The sequence below is a fragment of the Harpia harpyja genome, chromosome 13 (assembly GCF_026419915.1).
Source record: "Harpia harpyja isolate bHarHar1 chromosome 13, bHarHar1 primary haplotype, whole genome shotgun sequence".
Lineage (NCBI taxonomy): Eukaryota > Metazoa > Chordata > Aves > Accipitriformes > Accipitridae > Harpia > Harpia harpyja.
The window spans coordinates 17,108,160-17,132,527 of record NC_068952.1 but is presented as its reverse complement, the minus strand read 5'-3'; the positions used below and the strand labels follow the sequence as shown (position 1 = coordinate 17,132,527).

The window sequence follows — 24,368 nt, the reverse complement described above, 5'->3', positions numbered from 1 at the left end:
TGATAACCTGAAAGAGGGCAAGAATATCAACAGAATATCAAAACTCAGTTAGATTCACAGAACTCAGAATTTGTAGCAGACAGGACAGACCTGTATCACAAAACCTGTAAAGGACACTGCTTGTGAAAGCCCAAATTTATTGCAAGCAATGACAGGCTGCTAAAAACAAATAAAAAGAGAGGAAGGTTGAAATGACAAGATAAAGGACTTAATAAACACATTAACATCAGGGTGAAACATCCTTATTTTTAATAATAAAAGCCTATCCCTAAATGCGTTCTTCACCACAGCGCAACAATATGCACTTTTTTTGTGTGTGTGCATGGGTGTTGAAGACTAGAGATTTGGGGCGGGGGGCGGAGGTTCAAATAGATCCAGGGCATTTGCAAGCAAATCAAAATTGTTTGCAAAGAGCCCCTTCCTGCTGGTGACTAAGCCTTTACCCAAACAATCAAGAGGAAGGGGTATAAGTAAAGCATTGCAAACGAGTATCCCGATTGTATCAGAGTGGAGACAACTAGGACAAACAAACTCAGGAAGTGTCAGGGAGTTAGAAACCAAGACGAAATCTATAGCACTGAGTGGAAAGTGAAGAGATTGCGCCGATCTACAGAAAGGTCACCTCTGGGTTGCACTGTGCCAAGCTTTTTCAAAACCACTTTATTTGGACTATAATACAAAACTGGCACACACAGCTGGCGACGGCTGCAGAGGCTATTCAAATGTTAACATTCTCAATGATAAACAGCCAAAAAAAGATCTATGTAAGCAAATTGGAACAAACAACTAATCTAAATTTGGTTGCTAAGAGACAGAGGATTTCAGCCAAAACCAGCCCCAAGCCTCAAGAATACTTTATTTTTGATCAAAAAAAGTACCTGTAGATGACGCCATGTTGGTGAAGAAACATGAGTGCTGATGTGACCTCTGCTGCATAAAAGCGGGATCGAGGTTCGTCGAATTTGCGTGAGCGCTGAATTTGAAACATTAGGTCTCCTCCATTTACATATTCCATGACGAAAAAGAGGCGGTCCTGAAATTAATTAAACAGTGCTATTTAGCTAATGTCTTTTAGTCACACAAAGGACTGCTTGAAGCTACCCTTTAGGTGACTGGAGCATTTACGTCAAGAAATGAAAGAAACAAACGCTACAATTCTGAAAAAGGAAAAGCTGAGAACCAAAATCCCCCAAACCTAAAGAAAATGAGACAAGAGCCTCAAATTGAGAAATGAGAGAAAGGGAATAGAATAAAAATGTAGTAATAAGCAACACACACATGAATCTCCACACATCAACAAATACATATGGAATTATAATCAATGTTATATAATAATGGAGATACTTAAATGATGCTGTTTCTTTTAAAATTTAGAAATAACAATGAAGAGATAAAGTCAATTCTGTCAACTACTGCCAGGCTGCTGGGCAAATTTCAGGCTCCTTATTTCTTCTCTTATCTCTTACCAGCTACTTTGTCTGCAAAGCATCTTTCCCAAGTTATGTAAAAACAAATTGGAATTGTTAAGCTATAGAAACCAGTGCTGCCAATCTCAAACACTTACATATGACTTTTTGAATTGCCTCAAACTCTGTCTTTTTATTTTCTTCTGATGCTCATCCCTTCAAAGTTCAAGTTTTCAAGCCTATTTCCATGACGGAGAACTAGAAATGAACTTTATCTGAGAACAACAACTGAGATTCTCAGGTAATCACCCCATTTTGGTGTGTTTCAGAAAAAGAACCCCAAAAGTTAAGCACACAGTGAAAGAGTCAGAACTGAGAACACCAGTAAACTAAATGTGTCCTTGGTCTCTTGAACCATTTATGATCTAAACTGTCAAAGCAGGTGAAGGCCTAAGCGAAGAAATGACACACATCCACTTGATATAATTTAGATCCTATTTTCTGTAAATGTTTCTTATAAATTTTCATAGTTTTCGCTAATCTGTACTAACAGCACTAAATCATCAACTCTTTGCCCATTCACCCTTGGTTTGTAAGCCTACTTCACATTCTTTATTTCCTTACTGTAAAATATCTACATCTATGTGCACATGAGTTTAGACAGAGGTGGAGGTAATTCTCATGTGACATGGAGAACGTATCTGAGCATATACTCCTTGCTCTGCATTAGCTCACATGACAAACTTTTGTTCTCTGGTCACACAATACACAGGTGTGTAAGCATGGGACTTCAACAAAGGAAGCCCCTCTCCAACTTTCACGTCACACTGCAGTTTGGCTCTAGCCCATGGTGTCTGGTGTGCTGGGTTGAAGACAAGGAGACAAGATATGACATTGCTTTGGACAAGCAAAAAACAACAGAAGATGGAAGTTAATTAACCTCCCACAAGTGAATCCAAGCTTGCAGATTACGTAGTTTATATAACGAGTCCAGAAATTCATAAATGTTTGCCATCTGTCTTTAGTCATCTACTCCATGGCTCAGATTCAAAGCACAGCACTTAAAAATATCCTTAAACTTAAGCGTGTGCATTAATCCTGCTCATTAAGTGCCTAAATGTTATACTTATCAGGGATGCTTCCTGGAGGAGGTTAGAAATGTTTGGCTGACTTTTTGCTGATTACAGAAAGAGGATGCAGAAAAAAATGTTGTGCCTTTCCCCCTGTATCTTGGGAACACAGAAGCTGCTAGACTGGATCAAATTCAGGATCCAGGTGGACTGGCATTCTTGGTAAAACATTGCTAACAACTTTGATACGCTTTCCAACATTTTTCTTACCATTCCCTAGTAAGGAAAACCTACTAAAGAATAGCATCAAAGCTTCTGGCTGTATCATGCTCAAAAGAGCATGGCTTCAGAGCCATGCCTTTGTTCTTTTTGCAATGCTCAGTACTGCTGATAAGAAACATTCAAAATCATAGTGCAGATCTCTTGACATCAGTGTAGGCTTTAAATATCACCTTCTTTGCTTGTTTTAAGCAAAAATATGGGTCCTTGTGCTGTCTCTGATTTGTCTCTGGAACCGATGAGAACTATAGCCTTGCTTTTAAAAGAAAATCTGATCACTCTCAGATGGTCTTATGATTTCAGAAGCTAGAGCTTAAGGACAACACCAAATGCAGTCAGTTTTGTGATAAAGCATAGTCAAAAGCATAACTATATTGGTACTGTAATGTAACATAAGAGAGTACAACATCCCTAAGAAGATGATGCAGGCATTGTCCTTTGTTAGGCTCCTCATCACCGCACTATAGACTGAGTATCTCTGGAGAGTAGTTTCCGCTTGAGTGTCTCTTTGCAACACGTTGCCTTAGATTATCTCACATGGATATAGTTCAATGTTTCAAGTACAAAACCCATTTGGACTGCAGGCTGGGGAGCGTCTGACTAACATTTGGCTAAAGTAACTTCTCCTAACACTTGTTGAAATGGAACTTTCTTACATTGCTATTTTAACCTTTCCAGAGTCAACAGTCTGGATGTGAGTGGGCGCAACCAGGAAAAGGAAGCTGCAATTCACATTCCCCTGAGCAGCCATACTCATTCCCAACATTGCTACCTTTTTGCTGCACCTGTATCACAAATATAAAACAAATGATGCTGATGCAAAGTGATTATGCTGCCTCTTACAACTCTGACTCCCCAGTGGTGATCCTCAACTTGCCAGTGAGCTGGGAGCTGCTGTTCCCAGCAGTGATGGCACCCCTCTTCCAACTGCTAGGGATGGTGCACAAAAAAAAAAAAAAAAAAAAAAAAAAGGCTGGTTTACACAACTGTATAGATCAGGGCCATTTCGTAACATGTCAGGATATACATGGTATCATTTTTTTATTAAATTCTCTATGTTTGATCCAAAGAGAACCAATGTTTTTGTGACATTCACCAAATGCCTAACTGGTGATTCTAAATATCAGAAATTGCGTTTAGTTAAAACTTCAAGTTCTTTTATTTTGGTTCAGTACTTTGTAGGACATTTCCAGTTTAGCCAAAGGAAAATTTAACCTGGATTGTTTATCTGAATATCTTGTCATTAGACAGTCTGAACAAAAGATTTAGCAGCAGCTCCACTCCCAGAGCTGGAGAGTGCTAACTCTCCTGTCCTCTTTCACATCTTCCTTATTATGAACATCCCCTTCTCAATTTGAAGGGCTATTTCTGGCAGATTCTGCAGCTTAGTTGACCACCTCTTCAAAAGTATACCTATTAAACCCAGAATTAACAGCTCAGTGGTTGAAATTGCTCTGCTGTTGCATTTTTCTGCTATACACTGATATTTCAAGTTACTTTTCCAGCTTTCCTGGGTTTACATTTCAGCTTCCTAATGAGAATTCACAGAAAAAAAAATTAGTTTGAAGGTTCTGTTCTCTGTTTACAGTGAGTCTGGGAAAGGGTTTGATTTTGCTATAAGAAAAATACAAATTCTTATCCACTAACATGGGGTAAACAATAAGATGCACAACATCCACATCCACAGCACGCCAGAGTTTCAACATTAGAAGGTACCATCTGTTTTGATGAAATACATTCAGTCCCTATGAAAACTACTTTCTTAAAACCACTCTCTGGTCTTTTTTTGGTCAGGACAATGACATGATCAGCTGGGACTCAAATTTACATGAAAAGAGGATGCAAGAGAAGAGACAATCTTCTATGAATATGAGCTGAGATTGGTAAGTCCATTTTTCTCCTGATTCCCATAACCTCAACAACAGACACACTATTTTGATTTTTGCTACATAAAATTTTTCCCTATCTTTCATCACAAGATAATAATCAAAATCTAGGTTCCTAATCCTCTATTTTCTTTCTGTCATAATGTAAGCACACACACAGAGTGACCCAATGAGACCTCTGTGACTTCAATGCAGAGAGGATTTCATCCTCAAACAGTAATTGTGAAATAACGTATTTTGCCTGATTATATGCATCTCGCTACATGTATCATCAGATATGTTCAAAATTGAAGCGGGAGAATATAAAGTGAACACTCTAAAGAATTATACATTAAGGGACAATACAGTGTTTACTCAGTTAAAATTGAGATATAAGGTATGACTTTATCATTGCTTGTGTTCCAAAAGAAAATTGAATGGGTTTGGTTTGGACGGCATTATTTTTGGACTCCATTTTCATAACATTTGAGAAATATGTTTTGATGAACAAAATAAATGTAAAGCAGTCCTGGGAACTCTTTAATTATATAAACTGAAATAAAAGGCAAAATCACAAACAAAGACATTATAGATTAATCCTCTCTTGCCATCTATAAAGCAAAAAAAAGTACCGCAAAGCAAGCTAATGTTTTCTGAAGTAATTAGATTCTTTTACAGGGTTTATTTTAGCCCTTAATCATACCTGCTTTTCCTTGAATTTCTCAAAAGGCATGGCTGAATGAGAACACTTAAAATAATAAATGGAAAGAAAAAACAGAGCAGAGAGCATGGGTAAGAGAATTTAAAAGCAAAGCGGACATGAAATAAACAGGCTAGAGTTATGACAAAAAAAGTTCAATTTCACTCTGTATTTCCATAGTATTTTCTGACCATAAATTTAACTACTATACTGGAATGCATAACTGCCTGTCTTAACATCTCTATTATTCCAGTCCCACCTCTTGACTTAATTGAGATAGTCTCCTGCATGCTTTGTGTCATCAAAACTGGACTCCAAAAGCAACCTCTCTTCTAGTCTCCGTCCCCATCACTATCTGAAGTACACTTGTCACTTAAACTAGAAATCTTGTTTCATCTTCTCTCTCATTCCATTCCTTTAATTGTGCCCCAGTTTCATTTTTTATCCTCCTTGACATTCAAAATAGCCATCCTTTAGCTCTACAGTAAATCCTTCTAACTAATCCTCTACTCTTTATTCTGATTATTACCACAACCTCCCCTCTTCAAAACCATTCTCTGATTTTTAGTTTTATTTATATACTTTTTGTTGACATCAGCCTATATATTATGTGCACTCTCTGCCAATTTATATTCACTTCTTTTTAGATGTTATGAGTTCCACTGGATAGAGATTTTACCTTTTGTTTCTTTTGGAATAATGTACATGTTTTAATTGGGTAAAGGGGGGGTCATTTCCAGAAACATCAATAGTAGTAAACTCTCAGGACATAACAGACTCAATCCAGCTCCTTTTTGTGGAGGTGTGATTAATGACCAAGACATTCCCACTAGTAAGACCAGATAATCTTGCTGACCAGTTGTGATTTAACAGATGACACTATACAGTTTATTAGTTGTTTAGATGTAGAATAATACTATTGTTGAGGAACAAGCTTCTACGTAAATCCTGTATGAAAGCTTAGACATGGAAAGACTTTGATGTAATGTTTACATTAATTATTATGTAGCCCTTAAAAATTTTTTTAAAAATTGTTATCAGTCATTAACCTGTCTGTCCTCTGTTTGTTTTCCAATTAAAATCTCATTAACATTAGATTGCAGCTTAAAGACAATCCATTGATAGACATAAGGCCAAGTACAATTATCACTGCAATCTGAAGAATATAAACTTTTTTTTTTCTTTCAAACGAGTCTCACCAGCTGGGGGACCCGATATGCAGTTCAGCACAGCCTCATTACTGAAATATTACAAACCAAAAATAAATCACACAATCTGTCTCCCAGTTTCAAATTTGAGATGTGCACCCATGCTACAAGCCTGAGAACAAATCTTTTCACTACTGTTTTTTGTCTCCCAGTTCAACCCTTACAACACTTAAAACCAGAGAATTCAGGAAAGGCATCAAACATGGACTCCCCAAGTAAAATTCACAATTGATAAATCTTACCAGCCTACTCCAACCACCATTTTTTCCTTCATTTATGTTTTCATACAATTGGCTGTGGATAAATTCTTCCTGATTCTCACTAGTTCTCTAAACTAAGTTCTTCGTGTGAATACACTTTTTTCCTCCCAATTTCAGAAAGTTGTATTTGAATTAGATTTCTCCAGAGGCTACTGAAAATATCAGGGAAACTAGCATGTGTATTAAATACAGGTAAATTTAAATGCAAAATAGTTCATATCCTAGTATAGTACTGTTACATAATGGAATATGTTTAGCCACTAAACTTGTTGCAAAACAAAAGTCAAAGATATAACTTTTATTGCACAAGAAGTCAGATAAATATATCACTTTGGTATGCTCTGTAAGATGATATTTTATTCATATCGTGCATGTATGGAATTCTTTTCCAACTCGTACAAAACTCTGATTACTTAACTCTATTTAAACAGGATGCCCAAACAGTTTGTTTAAAATTACCTAAAACTACAGCAACTGTCACACCCCTCAGAACTTGAATAAACATTTCCTGCTTCTGATGGAAATTGCACAGGCACATTGTACAGAAAAATATATGCAAACCTTCAACACCCTGGAAGACTAACCAGGATGGCAGATTCATCTTCCACACTCCCAGCATTAGGAGGTACAAATAAAAAAAACAAGAGAAAAACCAGGTACAACACTAAAGAAAACAACAAAAAGCTCTCTCCTGTTCATTTGATTCCTTTTTGAAGTTTACAGTAACAGTCCTCAACAGGACACTACGACACGTTATCTGTCTCTGATTTCAGTGTTTATACTCAGGGCTAATGGTGCTGTTTTTCCTGTTTTGTACCAGTGCTTTCATGGAGTTCCAAATAAGAAGGGAACAATTTCTATAAACCCCATATTTCTTGGAATAAATGCCCTGTACATAGGAACTGCTACCTTAAATTTCACATGGGACATTTGCATCTTCCACCTAACAAAAAATGCATGCTTTCAGATTTTGTATTAAAGGGTTTTTTTGTCAATCAGACACTTCAAATTTCTCTCAAGCTGGTGAATACTATTATACCTAGGGACTTACTGCTCAGTTTTACTCAGCTTTGCCCAGTATTCAATTTCGAATCCAGTTTTTTTGCCCCTGAAAGAAAGAATAACCTCAAAGTTAAAACATAGACTGGAGAGAGTCAGAGAACCACACAAAATTGGATAAAGAAGTCTTGCAAGGTCATCTAGCTTATCCTACAGCTGACAGGCAGGATCAGCTGTACCTAAGCCAAGGGGAACTAACCTTTTCAATGCTGCAAGGCAGTCTCTGGGCACTGTGAGCCAGCGATGTAACCGCGAACCTGAACAGCCCTGCTGAGCTGACTCCATTTGGCCTACAACGACATAGAAGCAGAAGTTTCTGCTAGTCTGGTCTGCGGGCGGGCAAGTGGGTTTGTCTGCACTCCATTGCAGCAGGGTCTCCTGCTGCGCCAGAAATGCTGTTCCCTTCTCAGTCCCCTTGTCAGCAGCAAAAGCCAGTAATGAATAGTATTCCTTGAACCTATTCTGCCTTGCAGGCCAGAAAATTGCATCAGTTCCTGAAATTAATCTGATCAGCTCTTAAGAATCATCTATTTCAGTACTTGAAAATACCACTGGGAACTCTTTTCACTGCTGCAAATCTTTTGCATTACTTCTTGTGCTTACCTTACTCAAAGTATCAATTCCTAGCTGCGCTGCAAGTTATATACTACCTTCAGAGAAACACTTCTGTGCTTTCCACTTTTGTTTCTCACACAAAGAACTGGTTATTGATTTTTCTTGATTTTACAAAACTGATCCCCAAATATTTCTATTTTGTTCATAGAGACCCCAGACATTATGTCAATTAAGAGCCTGTGGGATAAAAAACACTTATAAAGTCTTGCAAATGGTTTCAAGAATAGCCGGCCCTCCTTGAGACATTGGAATAATTCTCAAAAAAGCCTCTCTACCCTATCATACCATACCATGTGAAGGGCCAGAAAAAGCTACAAATTGAATACAATTAGTTTCCAGACAGTGCTTTCAGAACCAGCACAGAGGTTCTCAAAACCTTTACACTGTATTACTGTAAAGACTTGCATTGTAGCATTTAGACTTGCATTGTAGCATCCAGGAGGAATTAGTTAGGGACCTGCTACGCCATCTGGACACTCACAAATCTATGGGACCTGATGGGATCCATCCAAGAGTACTGAGGGAACTGGCTGAGGTCCTTGCCAAGCCACTCTCTATCATCTGTCAGCGTTCCTGGTCAACAGGGGAGGTCCCAGAGGACTGGAGGCTTGCCAGTGTGACTCCCATTTATAAGAAGGGTCAGAGGGAGGATCCGGGGAACTACAGGCCTGTCAGCCTGACCTCGGTACCAGGAAAGATTATGGAACGGTTTGTTTTGAAAGCACTCACACGGCAAGTCCAGAATAAGAGGGGGATCAGGCCCAGTCAGCATGGGTTTACGAAAGGCAGGTCCTGCTTGACCAACCTGATCTCCTTCTATGCCCAGGTGACCCGCCTAGTGGATGAGGGAAAGGCTGTTGATGTTATTTTCCTAGACTTCAGCAAGGCCTTTGACACTGTCTCTCATGGCATACTCCTTGAGAAGCTGGCGTCTTGTGGCCTGGATAAGTGCACTCTTCACTGGGTGAAAAACTGGCTGGATGGCCGAGCCCAGAGGGTAGTGGTGAATGGGGTGAAATCCAGTTGGCGGCGGGTCACGAGTGGTGTTCCCCAGGGCTCGGTGTTGGGCCCTGTTCTGTTTAATATCTTTACTGATGATTTGGATGAGGGGATTGAGTGCACCCTCAGCAAGTTTGCAGACGACACCAAGTTGGAAGGCAGGGTCGATCTGCTTGAGGGTAGGGAGGCTCTACAGAGAGATCTGGACAGGCTGGATCGATGGGCTGAGGCCAATTGTATGAAGTTCAACAAGGCCAAGTGCCGAGTCCTGCACTTCGGTCACGGCAACCCCATGCAGCGCTACAGGCTTGGGGAAGAGTGGCTGGAAAGCTGCCCAGCAGAGAAAGACCTGGGGGTGCTGGTTGACAGCCGGCTGAATATGAGCCAGCAGTGTGCCCAGGTGGCCAAGAAGGCCAATCGCATCCTAGCCCATATCAGGAACAGTGTGGCCAGCAGGAACAGGGAGGTGGTTGTTCCCCTGTACTCGGCACTGGTGAGGCCGCACCTCGAGTACTGTGTTCAGTTTTGGGCCCCTCACTACAGGAAAGACATTGAGCTGCTTGAGCGTGTCCAGAGAAGGACAACCAACTTGGTGAGGGGCCTTGAGCACAAGTCTTATGAGGAGCGGCTGAGGGAGCTGGGGTTGTTCAGTCTAGAAAAGAGGAGGCTGAGGGGAGACCTTATTGCTCTCTACAACTACCTGAAAGGGGGTTGTAGTGAGGTGGGTGTTGGTCTCTTCTGTCAGGTGGCTGGAGATAGGACAAGAGGAAATGGCCTCAAGTTGAGGCAAGGGAGATTTAGGTTAGATATTAGGAAAAAGTTTTTTACTGAGAGGGTTGTCAAACATTGGAATGGGCTGCCCAGGGAAGTGGTTGATTCACCATCCCTGGAGGTATTCAAAAAGCGAGTGGACAGGGTACTCCAGGGCATGGTTTAGGGGGCATGGTTAATGGTTGGACTCAATGATCTTGAAGGTCTTTTCCAACCGAAATGATTCTATGATTCTATGATTTACTCATCTATAACATGAGTCGCTGGAAAAGGGTTTTTAAGCAAGATGTTTGTCTGAGATCTCTAATCTTCGTAAAGCAGACCTGGTACATCGCTTTTGTCATGAGAGATTTATGTTGCCTCCCTCTGGCATATCTATTGATACTGGAACAGAATGGGGTTTTTAACAAGTTTTTCATGCCCCTAGTGCACCCTATAGCACTGTTCAAAAAGGAAAATATGGCAAGTGTATGTACATTGAGATAAACTGGCTGACTGGGGGTGAGGAACTTAGTATGTGCCAGCAGTAGGTCACGGAACTATGGAAATTACAACTTACGATTCAAAGCAGGAAACATTAGCCAGGACGTCGTGGACATCACCTATTCTTTTCAAAAAACATCAAGGAATTATTAGGTTTTACCTAGACTGGCATTCAAGAGGGAAGTCTTGTTTAATGATTTTTCCTAAGACAGATCCAACGGTACTCTAAAACTGTCCAAAATTAAGAGAAGCCAGCCTGTCCCAAATTTGTAGAGTGAAAAAATGCATAATTTGGTTATTCCCTTAGCACTAAAACTTCTAGAAAAGCTTAGTTGATTGTTTCAATCATTCAAAGAATCTAATCCCACATTACTGTGGCCAGCAAAATCCACTGACTTCAACATCACTTTGGAAATGTACAGGTCTTCATCTGTACCACAAATTTTAGAATATGATGAAGTATGGATATGAATAAAATATATACCCTAGAATCTGCAACTAACAATCATATACACATCAGGAAAACAGATGAAGGTTACATCCCTCACACAGAGCTTTTTCCTGTATAATTTACAAATACCTGATGTTTGAATACAGTCTTCCTACTGTTTTTTCAGATAATGAATTCTGTCAGATTACTATCTGGACCAAATTTACTGTGCATTCGATTAGCTGGTGTATCAGGCTCATACTAGGGAAAGTAAAAAGAAAATCTGGTTCAAAATTTCATTAATCCTGTTTTTAAAAAAAGATAAAGTTTAGACTAATTCAATGCAGCACAGAAACAGCAGGTGGAGAGTTATCAGCCTGCTCTCCATAGAACTGTCATTTTACTCACTGAGAACATGACATAAAATTCTGGCTCTACTTGAGCTTCTTGAATAGACAAAAATTTCATATTAAGACCCTGAAATAGTATAATGTGAGTGCAAACATTTTCATTTTTTTTAGTGTCTTCCCACTTTAAAAGAGAATTACAATTTTGTTTTTTGTTCTGCTCAGTCACTAATGGATATTACGCCTTCTGCATGTGAATGTTTTCTGTGACACCTGTAATATAATAGCTAATGTTCTGACACAGTATCTACAGGGCTTAGTGGTGAGATTCTTTTTAGCTTAGATGGGGTTTAGATCAGGATTAAATTTTTAATGCTGTAATATGTGGAATTTCTTAGCTGAGGGCATGCAATGAAGATGCAGAACAAATCATATGCATTGCCATTTCATCAGCTTGATCCCCTACCATCTAACCTTAGAAATGAATTGCAACAAAAAGACTGCTAACTTTGGGAAAATATTTAACCCCAAATTATCCTGGAGAGATATGTGTTCTGTTCTCACTGGATTTTTCTGGGAGTTGCTGCAAATCTTTCGGTCTGCCCCAAGCTGCAGTGTTGGTAGCCATGAGCTCCACGGTGAGCTCAGGGAAGGACTGCTACTCCCTAGCGCAGCAACCCTGATGCCTGCCTGCTCCCTGAAAGCCTAAACAAGCCCCGAGAGCAGGGACCCCAGAAGTGTGCCAGCTGGTGTAATACGCTCTTTGTGCCCTTCCTCTCATACAAGGGAGAAACACAGCTTGAATCCTCTGCAGAAATGACATGTTTTGTAGTTCTAGTCACTTCAAAAGGGATATCAAGTAGGAAAAGCTTCTCAGGCCATTTCCCTAATACCTTCATTTGATGACAGATAAGCTGTGAAAAGCGTCTTTTATGAAATTCTTTGATCTCATCTTCTTTTGGTGGTGTTTGGAAAGAAGAACTGTTCTGGTGAGATAATTTTAAAGACTTCTCATTTAATGGCCTGATGCACATAGCAGAATATTATATCAAGCCTGCAAAATGTCATTATGCAGAAAATGTTACAATGTGCAGGCAGCTATTAATATTCCTTTGTTCTAATTTTATAGGAAAAATATAAACACTGTCTTCCAATTAGAACTAACTATACAGTTTTTGAAGGCACTTCAGAACTTCTAAGAACAACTTTTAACCTGTTTATATTCTACCAAGGAGCTTAGACAGAGATGGCACATGTCCTAGGTGTCTCCTCAGCCCCTAGGCTGGTTCTGGAACCCTTCTTGTCTTTATAATTCTTGTTTTCTTATGCTGTCTGGGCATCTAGTTTATGTCTTTGAGCACACAGGGAAATTAATCAGATGCTACACAACTAATAGAGAACACTCTGGGGAATGCAGCCAGTTGGTCCAGCAGCAGTGGTATGAGAAGGAAAAGGAACCCAGTCAAAGAAGATAATGAAAATTATGGGAAAAAATACTCATGCAGCAACCATTTTCTGAGAATATATCCATTATTGCTGAAAAAACTACCAGAAGTAATTAGCTGAGTGGGCAAATCTTTATATCACAGTCATGATATATTGCAACAGTGCTTTTTGTTTCTAGGTATGCAATCAACTGACCAAAAGGCAGAAGTTGTCGTCTTAGATCTATGAAACCATCAGTTGTGATTCAGGAGGAAACTACAATGTCTTTACCAATGAGTTGTATAAAAGCTACCCAAAGAAGTCTGTTGAGATATGATTTCTAGTCACATATATCAGGACCAGACATACTGAACCAAACTGGGCACTACAGCAAAAATACATGAGCATATTTTATATATAAATTTCACTGTCTAGATTGTCAGAATTAGAATTTCACTTAGAAAAATCATCAAAAAGCTAAAATCTTTGTAAGAAAAGAAAGCACAGATGCATAGAGCTTTCCTCTCTCCCCATGTAACAACAAATTTTTGCCATTGCACCAGTCTGTGAAAGGAGAGTTGTCTTGTGTTACAGAATTTGGCACTGGAAAAACCTGCCCCTTCTTCCAGCTCAAAATTGTGCTTGCCCATGAACAGAGTAGTAAACACTGTAGAAGGAAAGGAGGCAATGCAGAAGGGTACAAAAAGTTATTCAAATATTTGATATGTTGTATTGTAAGTTAACTTGGCTAACAGGAGCTTGAGGTGAACATTAGTGTATTTATTCAGAAAGAAGTAAACCAGAATTCTCCAAAAGCTTTCAAACCTCTTTCCTTGCAATGTGGGAATGAGCTTTGGAAAACTGTGCTGCAGCAGGGCCAGCTTCTATATGTACTACCCAGATATCCTATTTAAGATGCTCTATGTGGTACAGAAACATTTGCTACCAGGTATTCTTTACTGCTTTTAAATTGTTATTTTTGCTTAAGCGAAAAAGGTGTGTGTGTGAAAAGACTGGTACTTACCCCACAGCTAATATTTTTTCTGAAGATGAATCACCAAATGAAACTCAGGAAACAAATTATGAGCATTAAACAGAGAGCTTTTACCAATTTCTCAGTACAAGCTTCTTATTCTTTGGAACTGATAATTTTCCAGTCTCTAGCTGGCTAGCATCTCCCTTACATTCATCAATAAGTCATTCATAATTAATGTTCCCATCAGAGCACTCCTTTGCATGTTCTTCATACTTCCTTACTCTTACAACCAAGTCAATAATTTTGCACTAAGGAAAAAAAAAAAAAGGATTATTCACTGATGCACCTAGCAGCACACAGTATTTTGTATTCAGCAATTTTACAAGTCAGAGCAGAGTAAAACATTCTTTGGCCTTGTTTTAGGGCTTGATTTTCTAACTTTTGTTCATTAGACGAGGCCACTGACTCCTATAGGACATTTTGTGAGATTAAGTGGTAAAAAATTGGCTCATTTATACTTATAGAAAGTTTGTGGTGGGGGAGGACAGGGAATCCTGTGCTCCATTCAAAAGCAGGAGATGAATGAAGTCTTTGGCAACATAAAGATATTCACTACCAGAGAAACAGCTCTTCTCTATTATGTGAAGCATTTCAGTAATGTTCCCACGTACTTAAAATCAAAGGTCAGCCAGTGACAACAGTTGGTTCTAGCTTGACAACATAGCAAGAAACTTCTACTGCACTGTGATCATCCAGATGGAAAATTTATACGAGATACTGTCATATCAGTTCACAAACTATGCTCTGGATGCCAGAAATAACTTAAAGTCTACAGTTTACTTGAACATGATGTTCTGAATAGTAAAAAATAGTTGCATTTGTACTAGCAAAACTGTGCTGAGGATTTCAAGCTCCTTAAAATGAGAAGTTAGCATGAGTAACTGTGTCTCCACTCACATGAAAGAAAAACATCATAGTATTATTTTGCAGTCTTTACCGAAGAGACTTTCTTTTTGGGAACTTGGCTGAGCCAGAACAAAATAATTATGACAGCAAAAATAGATGTGTTGCTGCTCTAAAGTAAGTTAACAAATGTTTCCATTCAGAAATATCTAATTCCAGCTTTTTCTTCAGGGCCCCTCTTTTCTTACAGGTATTAATTCATAGTACTCTAACAGTGACAGGCACATTAACGTGCTGATGCTCATTTCCTCAAATTCAAGCTCAGTCCTTCAGACTGTACATGTACAAAAAAATATGTTGAGCTCAAATGTATACTATTACTCGTTGTAATAAAATACCATAACAAGACCCAATGACAGATCAACTTTCCACTGATACTGTACTTAGTAATACAGACTCCTCTGCACAGGGACTCAGTATATGCCAAGAAGGGGTAGAGTTAGGATGTACAGGGAGAAACAGCAAGACAACTAGTCAAAGCAACACTAGGAAAAGTGCTTGCAGGGCGACTGCTGCCTACCCTGAGCAAGTAGAAGCCTTTGCTGAGTGAGTGCTGGAGCCACTGCTGGAGTCTCAGGAACCACCTCACTTTGCTGAGCTCCACAGATTGCACATTATACCTCACTTTTTACAGGTGCCCAGCTTATTTCCTACTGAGCAGGCTTCATCGCATTGACTGCAGCAATGAAAGAAGAGATGCTTATCTACACTTTGGGAAATGTATCCTTCGTTCAGAGAGGACAACACAGAATTATCACTGAGTCAGGTTATTTGGGAAGAGAGAGACTAAAAGACCTGTTGCTAACTTCACACCTGGCGCAAGGCCAAACACAAAATTGTGTCCTCTCTTCATCTCCTCTTAAGACTACCTTTCTTACTCCTAGGCTGCCCTAGGTTAACAGTTAACATAACAGTTTCATTAAATAGTGATAATATATAATAGTTTCTCAAGATTTTCAATGCTTTTCCTGAAACCTCTCCGTGGAAACATGACAGTGTGAGAATTCCCTTGTCATGGGGACATGGAAGTCAGTATGAAGGAGCAGCTTACGGGCAGAGCTTCCACCCTGGGTAAATGTTCTGAGCAAACCCCTGTGCAGCCTCTGTTGCTAAGCTGAAACCAGATAACCTGCTCTGCTAGACAGCAGCTGCCAGAGAGGAAAAGTTAAACTTCATAAGCTCTCTCTTGTGTCTCTTGTACACACCACTATTCCACCCACAAACTCAGTGTTTCATGCTTTGATTTGCTCTCATGCAAAAAAACCCCCACCAAACCCACAATAAAAAGGGAGAATGAAATTATAACTATAAATAAAGACTAAAAAAGTTAACGTTTAACACAATTAATACAAATTCAAATAAACATGTCTACTTCAAAATTAATACATGCACAGATTCTCCTATTCAGCAAATGGTAAGAGGCTAGCATATATACAGAGCTACCACATGAACTGATACAGGGAGATGAGGACTGTGACAGACTATCTCAGTACAGGCTTTCTGCTGAGCTGAGCACTGTCATCCTCTGTAGTCTCAAATTTAGCATTTAACCCTCTTTGCACTTACAAAATTGCTAGTGATAGAGTCAGGGCCCTGAGGGCACTTACAGGCCCTGGTGCCCTTGCCCAGCCTCCCCTGGGGAGGGACAACCCCTCAACACTGCCCATGGGAGCTCCGTTTCAGTGCAGCCCAGGGCTGTAGGTGTGCACATCTGGCCCTGGCTCCCAAATGACCTGGTTCATCCCCTCACCATGTTGGGGGATGTCAATGGACACCATTATCAGCACCTAGCTCTGCTTGTCACATCTGGACCCTGTGGGTCTGTTCCGGCCAGTGAAGGTGGCCCATGCTGGGTCACTCTCAGCGCCTGGTGCTCAGGCTGGCCCTTACTCTTGCTGACAGACAGTGCATATCTATTTCCAAACATATGAACAAATTTGAACCAACAGTGATTAAATTTATATCCCCAAAGGCAAGCAATTAATGTTTGGTACAACGTGATCCCCAGGAATTTCAGGTACAGGAAGACTTTCTGTCTGAAGCACAGGTTGTCCCCTGCATGACTTAATCACTAGCCAAGCTGCTTCTGGAAAATAAAGTGGAGGGAGAGATGTCTTGGCTTACTACGGAGATGGCAAGTGCCTCCCAGGTTACAGATGAGGACTTTGCTCTGGATTGAGTAAGGCTGAACTCCCTCTAAGACTCAGTACAGTATTAGTAGGTTTTAAAACCGAATCAGAAAGTTTCCCCTGAAGCAACAAGCAGGGACACACACATCAAGCGATGCCATGAGGACATTACCAACAGTCACTGACTTCTGACTTGAGTGAAGCTTTTGTGAGATCAGATCTGCACCTGCTGCTTGGGGCAGCATACGTATGGATGCTTCAGGCTGCATATATCCACTGGGCATCTTCAGCGCATACTGAAGCATGGCTAATTTAAAACATTAGTCCTGTAAATGCATGCTTGTATGTGGAAATAATTGCACATTTTAAATATACATTTATTTTATTGATGAGGTCTCTAAATTGAGTTAAGTTTGTCTGCTAGCTGTTCAATGAATTTCTATCTTCCCATGGAGGCCAAGTGTTTTGATACACAGCAAACACAGACTTCAACTTATCTACTGTGTCTATAGTCTTTTAAAATTATCTAGAAATCTGCTTCTTTGATTCATTCTTTAGCTGGTTAAAGGTTAAAAAACTTTAAAGAACACAACATTTATTGCAACATCAAAGATGATTACAGACTAGCCTGGCAGTTTACTTCTCTGCAGAATGCCCATAAAAAAGAAAGATGTGTACATCAGGAATTTGCAGAATGTGTTGCACTGTAAGATAAACTGAAAAAGGAATGTGTATGTGCATGAATACAGTAAAGTTCCTATTTTGACAGTTACTGAAGTAGTTTCAGTGGTACCACTTTTTTGTAAATCTAGAAGGAAAGATGTTTCTGAAAAATACTTAAAGAGATAACATAATGGATTGAGGTCAGAAAAGTTTAATTCCAGGTTAAATAGAAAATGTAACATGCTTCAAAGCACAAGAGAGAGAAATTACAAGATGGAAACATTCAATTTACACTAGATTCTTGGTATTTTCACTGACACAACCTTTTCAGCCATGTGGTGCCATTACAAGCAGATAATGCTACCGAACAGATGGAATGAATTAACCTCAGAAACTAAGAGCTGGCCATGGTTCATGAAGTTTGCAAACACACCTTGCCCAACAATTTCAGTAAATCTTTGAATTAAAATCCCCTCAAAACTACTTTTTATTTATTTGTCTTAAAGAAATGAGGGGCTAACATAAACTCAAGTTTGCAGGACACGTGTGCAGGACTCCTAGAGCGGAAAGTCCACTGCACAAGGGACTGCAACTTCTCTCTTACCCAGAATAAGGGCCTCAAGACAAATGACAGAAAATGGGGCATTACCATTGTCCTGGTTTCAGCTGGGACAGAGTTAATTGTCTTCCTAGTAGCTGGTATGGTGCTATGTTTTGAGTTCAGTATGCGAAGAATGTTGACAACGCTGATGTTTTCAGTTGTTGCTAAGTAGTGTTTAGACTAAAGTCAAGGATTTTTCAGCTTCTCATGCCCAGCTGGAGGGGCACAAAAAGTTGGCACAGGACAGAGCCAGGGCAGCTGACCCAAACTGGCCAACAGTGTATTCCATACCATGTGACGCCACATCTAGTGTATAAACTGGGGACAGTGGGGGCGGGGGATCGCCGCTCAGGGACTGGCTGGGTGTCGGTCGGCGGGTGGTGAGCAATTGCACTGTGCATCATTTGTACATTCCAATCCTTTCATTATTGCTGTTGTCATTTTATTAGTGTTATCATTATCATTATTAGTTTCTTCCTTTCTGTTCTATTAAACTGTTCTTATCTCAACCCATGAGTTTTACTTCTTTTCCCGATTTTCTCCCCCATCCCACTGGGTGGGGGGGCAGTGAGTGAGCGGCTGCGTGGTGCTTAGTTGCTGGCTAGGGTTAAACCACGACAACCATCCAGGACAGTGGTGCAGTGTAAATGAATGGTTCAGCCTAAATCTTGTACTGCCACTACCCATTATGCTGTGTACACACCAACACCAATGTAAAGATATACATCACCCGGGCCACCTGTGAGGACAACTGCCCCATGACTTCCAGAATGAGTGAGTATATGTATGTGATCCCACAGTGGAAACAGAAAAAATAACTTAAACGACTTTTTGACTTTTTTATGCTCCATTTCTACATCTGTAAAATATACCGATAGCATCGTTCCTAGTCCAAACCGAAACTCAGGAGCACTTGTGAGTAGTCCAACGTACACTGACAAGCACAACAGATAGTGTAGTAAACTCTGTCGGAGGAAAGACTATTTTTAAGAATACATCTCATGTGGCACTTTTCACTTGAACAAGGTGACTATGGGTAGGAAAAGAAATATTATTAATATCTGCAAGAAGAAGCTGAGGAAACACAGGTGAAGAAACAGCGAGAGTGCACAAGTCAGTGTGGCATCACATCTAGAGAAAATAAGGCAAGAATAATGCACGGAGAAGGAGAGGATTTTTCTTGAGGGAACTTCTTTAGGATTAGAGGAATTGGTATAAGAAGAACTTGATACAGGAATACAGCTATTTCATCTGACAGATCCTTAATAAATCAGTATTTTATTACTGGCAGAAAAATGTCACTTTATTGGTGGGGTCCCACCAAGGATCACTTCTGAGCCCAGTTTTATTCAACTCAATAGCTTGGAAAAGGGAGTGAACAGTGAAATGCACAAATCTGCAGATCACACTAAGCTCTTTCAAATAGTCAGATGCTGTGCTAATGGTTAAGGAACTCCAAAAAGGATCACTCAAACTGGGTGGGCAAAAAGGTGGTGACGAGCTTCATAATAGATAACTGTAAAGCAAAAATACTTTCTTTTTAGAGGAAAAATATCTGAAACCACATCTACGTGATGCTGAACTTGGAACAGAGTTAAAACTTTGGAGTAACATCTTGTTGCTTTTGTTAACAGTTCTCTGAATCATTGCCTCAAGGTGCACCAGAACTCAAAAAAGCCAACAAAATGTTGGGTAACATCAGGAGGGTCACTGAGAAAAAAACTGAGGGTACTACTCTGCTGCTACATAAAATCTTTGTGTTCCCACATCTTGAATATCATGTGCAGTTCTGGCCTACACAACTCAAGAAGGATGCAGTGGAGGTAAAAAGAGTACAGAGAAGGGTAATTGAAATGATCACAGGGATTAAACAGCTGCCATACAAGAACTAACTAAAATCTGGGGTCTGAGGAAGAATACACCTGAGATTAACATAATCATGAAGATGGTGGATAAGCTGAATGTGGAACTGCTGTACACCAAATCCTGCAATACTAGAACTGGGACACTGGTAAGAGTAGTAAAACGGGTTAAAAAATGTGTTTCTTCACACAGTGATTAGTGAACTTCAGGAATTCGCTGCTGTAGCTGTGGAGGCAGACTGTATCAGCCACTTCAAATAAGGATTAGAAACATTCATGGACAATAGATCCATAAGCAGATAGTAAAAGGGATAAGGCAGAGAAGTCCCTTTTAACATCCTTCTACAATTCTGGATGATGGTGGAGTATGAAGGGAATAGACTGCAGAAAATGGCACCTATATGCCCTCTCTAAATAGCTTCTTTTATTGCATGGTGTCAGTAGCAACAAGTAGCAAATGGATTAGACAGACCACTGATCTTACCTGGTAGGACAGTTCTTATTTTCATAGGTTACAAAAAAACTTACATGATAGATATAGATATAAAAAGACATACACAAAATGGATTTTTTTTAAAGATCATTATCCTAGTGAAGGTAGCAATATATCTGAAGAATAACTGCATTACTATACTGTTATTTTAAAAGAACAATGAAGGAGTTGATATAGGCATTATCAGGAGAAAGACTGAAATTATGATTGCAGCAGCTTGAAAGAAGAATGACAGCATAAAATATAAAGGTCATGTTTATTTTCACTTTATTTTGGAAAATAGACTGCAGATTACCTTGTTTCATGCTTTCAGTTCATACCTGACTGAAAATTTTTCTTTTAGGATTCATGAACTAACATTAATGTATGAAAATATTTAAACAAAAATGCCTGGAAAAAACAAAGAGTGAACAGAGGTCACATAACTTGTGTGTATCGTCTTCCAACTCTGAAAAAGAATTTCAAAGCCCTTTCCTCTTCATCTATCAATGAATTGTGACATCTGCTAATGTGCAACAATGCAGATCAAATGTAAAAACATAGTCAAAAAATTCCATTGATCGACCACAAGCTTTCATTAAAAGCCTGTGCTTTCAAGAATGCAGTGGGGTATTAAAAAAATAATAATCTCCTTTAGAATATCATGTTGTGAATAAAGCTCATTATTGTTCCAAGCCTCCAGTCAGATGGATCTACAGACTCTGCATCAATTGAAAGGACAATTTGAATAGATCTGACTGCAGAATGAGACCTAATTTTTTTTACTGGGTCTCTTACCTGTACGTATTTTCTGATCACACTGAAATACTAGAAACAAAGCCAGGGATGTACACCTACATAAATAGACTGACTGCAAGCTACAGATTAAAAAACCCCAAAACACTACACAAAAAACCCCAAACAAAACCCCTTAGTCTTTCAAAGTACAGGTATTTATGTCAACTGGAGTTTTACGCAGATTCATATGATGTATTGGAACATTATGGTTGTACAAGGTTATTGTCCCAAGAGAATACTTGAAACTGAAAATGACAGAGGAATATTCTAAAGTAATTTCACAAAAATGCATAACCACCTTTCTTTCTGAAGTATTTTTCAAAATATATGCATTTTGCTTTTGTGACATGGGATCACCTTTAGTTTCACTTATTGTACATTGGAAAAAATTATGAACTTGACACTGACTCACAGAACCTCAAATGCCTTTTAGAAAAAAAAAAGTTTCCATTTCCCCATCAGGTGAGCTTTTTTTCATTCTAACTCTGAAGCCAACCAAAACATGTTTCTATGTCTGCAGTGAGCAGGAATAAAACAATAAAATTATTTCAGCTGCTGTAGTTCAGGAAGTAAAACAAAAACACAATGCCAGAGCAAGAAAGAAAACTCCTAGCCTTCTGTCTCCTTTTTCTCTTTCTACATTTATTACCCTGCTGCTAAATTAATAACTTTGCTAGAAATAGACCTTTATCAGTATTTAATAGGTTATTTTTTAGGATGATTATTGCTTTGCTAGTTTCAAAGTGCTTTCTGGTCAAATCATTCATATCGAGTTTTTCTTATAAGCGTGAAGTCAGCCTGTGAGCAAGGGCACAAACTGCACTCAGTGATGTACATTTTCTGAGGGTATGTGCAGTGGTCTACATATTGCATTAGTGTTGAAATTCTACAGAATATGAAGAGAATTTAAAAGTACTTCAAGAGCACAGCAGAAGGGAAGATCTTCAGTCTGGCAAGTTCAAACATAAGACATCTTTTGCAGCAAAGCTGCCATAAGAATGAGGAAGGTCCCTCTGCCCAAGGCAGGAAATAATTCATTTACTTGAGTATCATTTAAAGCACTGTTTTTATGTACTGCCTAGCTAGCATTTTAACACCACAAGCAATTTACTACTACTGTGGAACCTTTTTAGTCTTTTCACCTTACAAGTCCTTTCGGTTTTTGAAATCAGTGCAGCATTGGGGTGAATTTCCACTCCAGTGCAAGTTACCAAGGCATCAGAGCCAGCATAATCATCAGCTGCTTTTGCACTTCTCATGTTATCCTTACTTATAAGTGAGACAGCAGTCTTACTCCTGCCAAGACAGTAGTGACAATAAACATTTTAAATTTTAAATTCTGCAAACTCCACATCAATAAACCATAAAAAATGAGATGTAATTAATTTTGACCCAATGTCAACAATATAATGCTCCACAGCCAACTGAAAGCAGATGCCCTTCTCCTCCAGCCACCAAGCTTTAGTCAAATCCACCCCGCCAGAAAAAGAGTCTAAGTGTAATATCCAAGGTTTCCCCATGAGCCCTAAAGGCAGTCTGGCAACAATCACTAAGGGTCCATTCACCACCTGGTGTTTGCAGGAGCATGTTGTACTTCATCCTACTCCTTCTAAGGCCTCAAGGCAGCCCCTTCACAGTGAGCAAAACGGGGATCTCAGACCTCCTCGGGTCTGTTACATGAGATTCTACTATACCATGGAAATAAAACCAAACTCAGGAAGATGCCATTCAGGCTTACTGTTATTAAATGATGAAAAAAAAATGCACTTAATTTTAATTATACTGAAACTAGAGGATATGATGGTTAAAATACAGTGAGACAGGTTGGACCTGGTTTACTTAAACTTCTGCCCTTCATATTCACTAAATTCTGTGTTGGCCAGCGCGGCAAGCCTTACCAATTTTTTCCCTGGTGAGGCTTGAACGTTAGCGCTTTCACCTTACTTAAATGCAGTCTTGTTTTACTGAAAAAATACTTAACATCCTGGGCAGTGAACTGGTTGCTTCCAAGTGTTTCTTTCCATCCCAACACAACATATTGCTGGACCTTTGCCAGAGTGATCTTGGCTTATGGAGGGACAAGGCACTTATCCTTCGGAAAGGGGTAGCCATGGAAGTGTCCCGAGTTGCACTGTACTCTCTGCAGCTTGTGTAGTGTTCCAGTGCTGGTTTATTTATGTCTTACCAGAGTAGGAAACATGTAAGTTTAAGTAAATTGAGGTCACAAGATGTAGTAAGCTTCTACAAATCTAACTCCAGCATGATATTAAGTTCTTGGCAAGCTTTTAGTAATATGATCTCATATAAAAAGAATAACCTATTCACTGGTACGAGCAAGACAAAACTCACTTGAATCAATGGATCTGTGATTACTTAGACCAGCTATGAAGCTGATGTACTGTGTTTAACAGTACTAGACACTGACCAAGTAAACTGCTGTAGTACTGGTACTAGATACTATTGTCTATGTACAAACATTAAGTTGAGTAGGACAAAATACTGACTCAAGTCTTTATTCAATACACAAATTGAAACTTCTTTTGAAGTTCAAGAAAATTCTTTTTTCTGTTTTCACTACTGGTTGCAATCTTATTAGTCTGATGAGGACTGGAAGTGAAACTGTTAGACAAGAGAAAGAACTTCTATCCCAACTAGACAGAGGAAATACTCTGACATGATTCCTACTTGGGATGCAAAAGAAGACAATTTCTAGTCTATACTAAATCAATCACTCCTCATTTGTAAGCTGTTTACAACTTTACAAAGGTCTAAAAGCTTTTCACTCTCACTGAAACCAACGGAGAAGGAAAATCTTTGCTCAAAACACATTAAATAAAATCACAAAAAAATGTGAATTATGAAAAACCTAGTAAGATCAGAAACAATAACCTGGAAATAAGCATTCTGGCAACACAATGGTTGTTTTCAATTTTTTTCTGGTAGCACATCATTCAATTTCATCTAATTTTATGACACTTTATTGAGAT

General features: G+C 39.2%; 1 protein-coding gene across 1 annotated transcript in view; it reads right to left on the bottom strand.

Moving 5' to 3' along the window:
* PRKCE (protein kinase C epsilon) overlaps positions 1–24,368 on the bottom strand; it is a 320,579-nt gene that overhangs the window by 58,948 nt on the left and 237,263 nt on the right. The window contains exon 11 of the mRNA XM_052806142.1: positions 879–1,033. Coding sequence (XP_052662102.1) covers positions 879–1,033 — 155 coding nt within the window. The remainder of the gene's footprint in view (positions 1–878; positions 1,034–24,368) is intronic.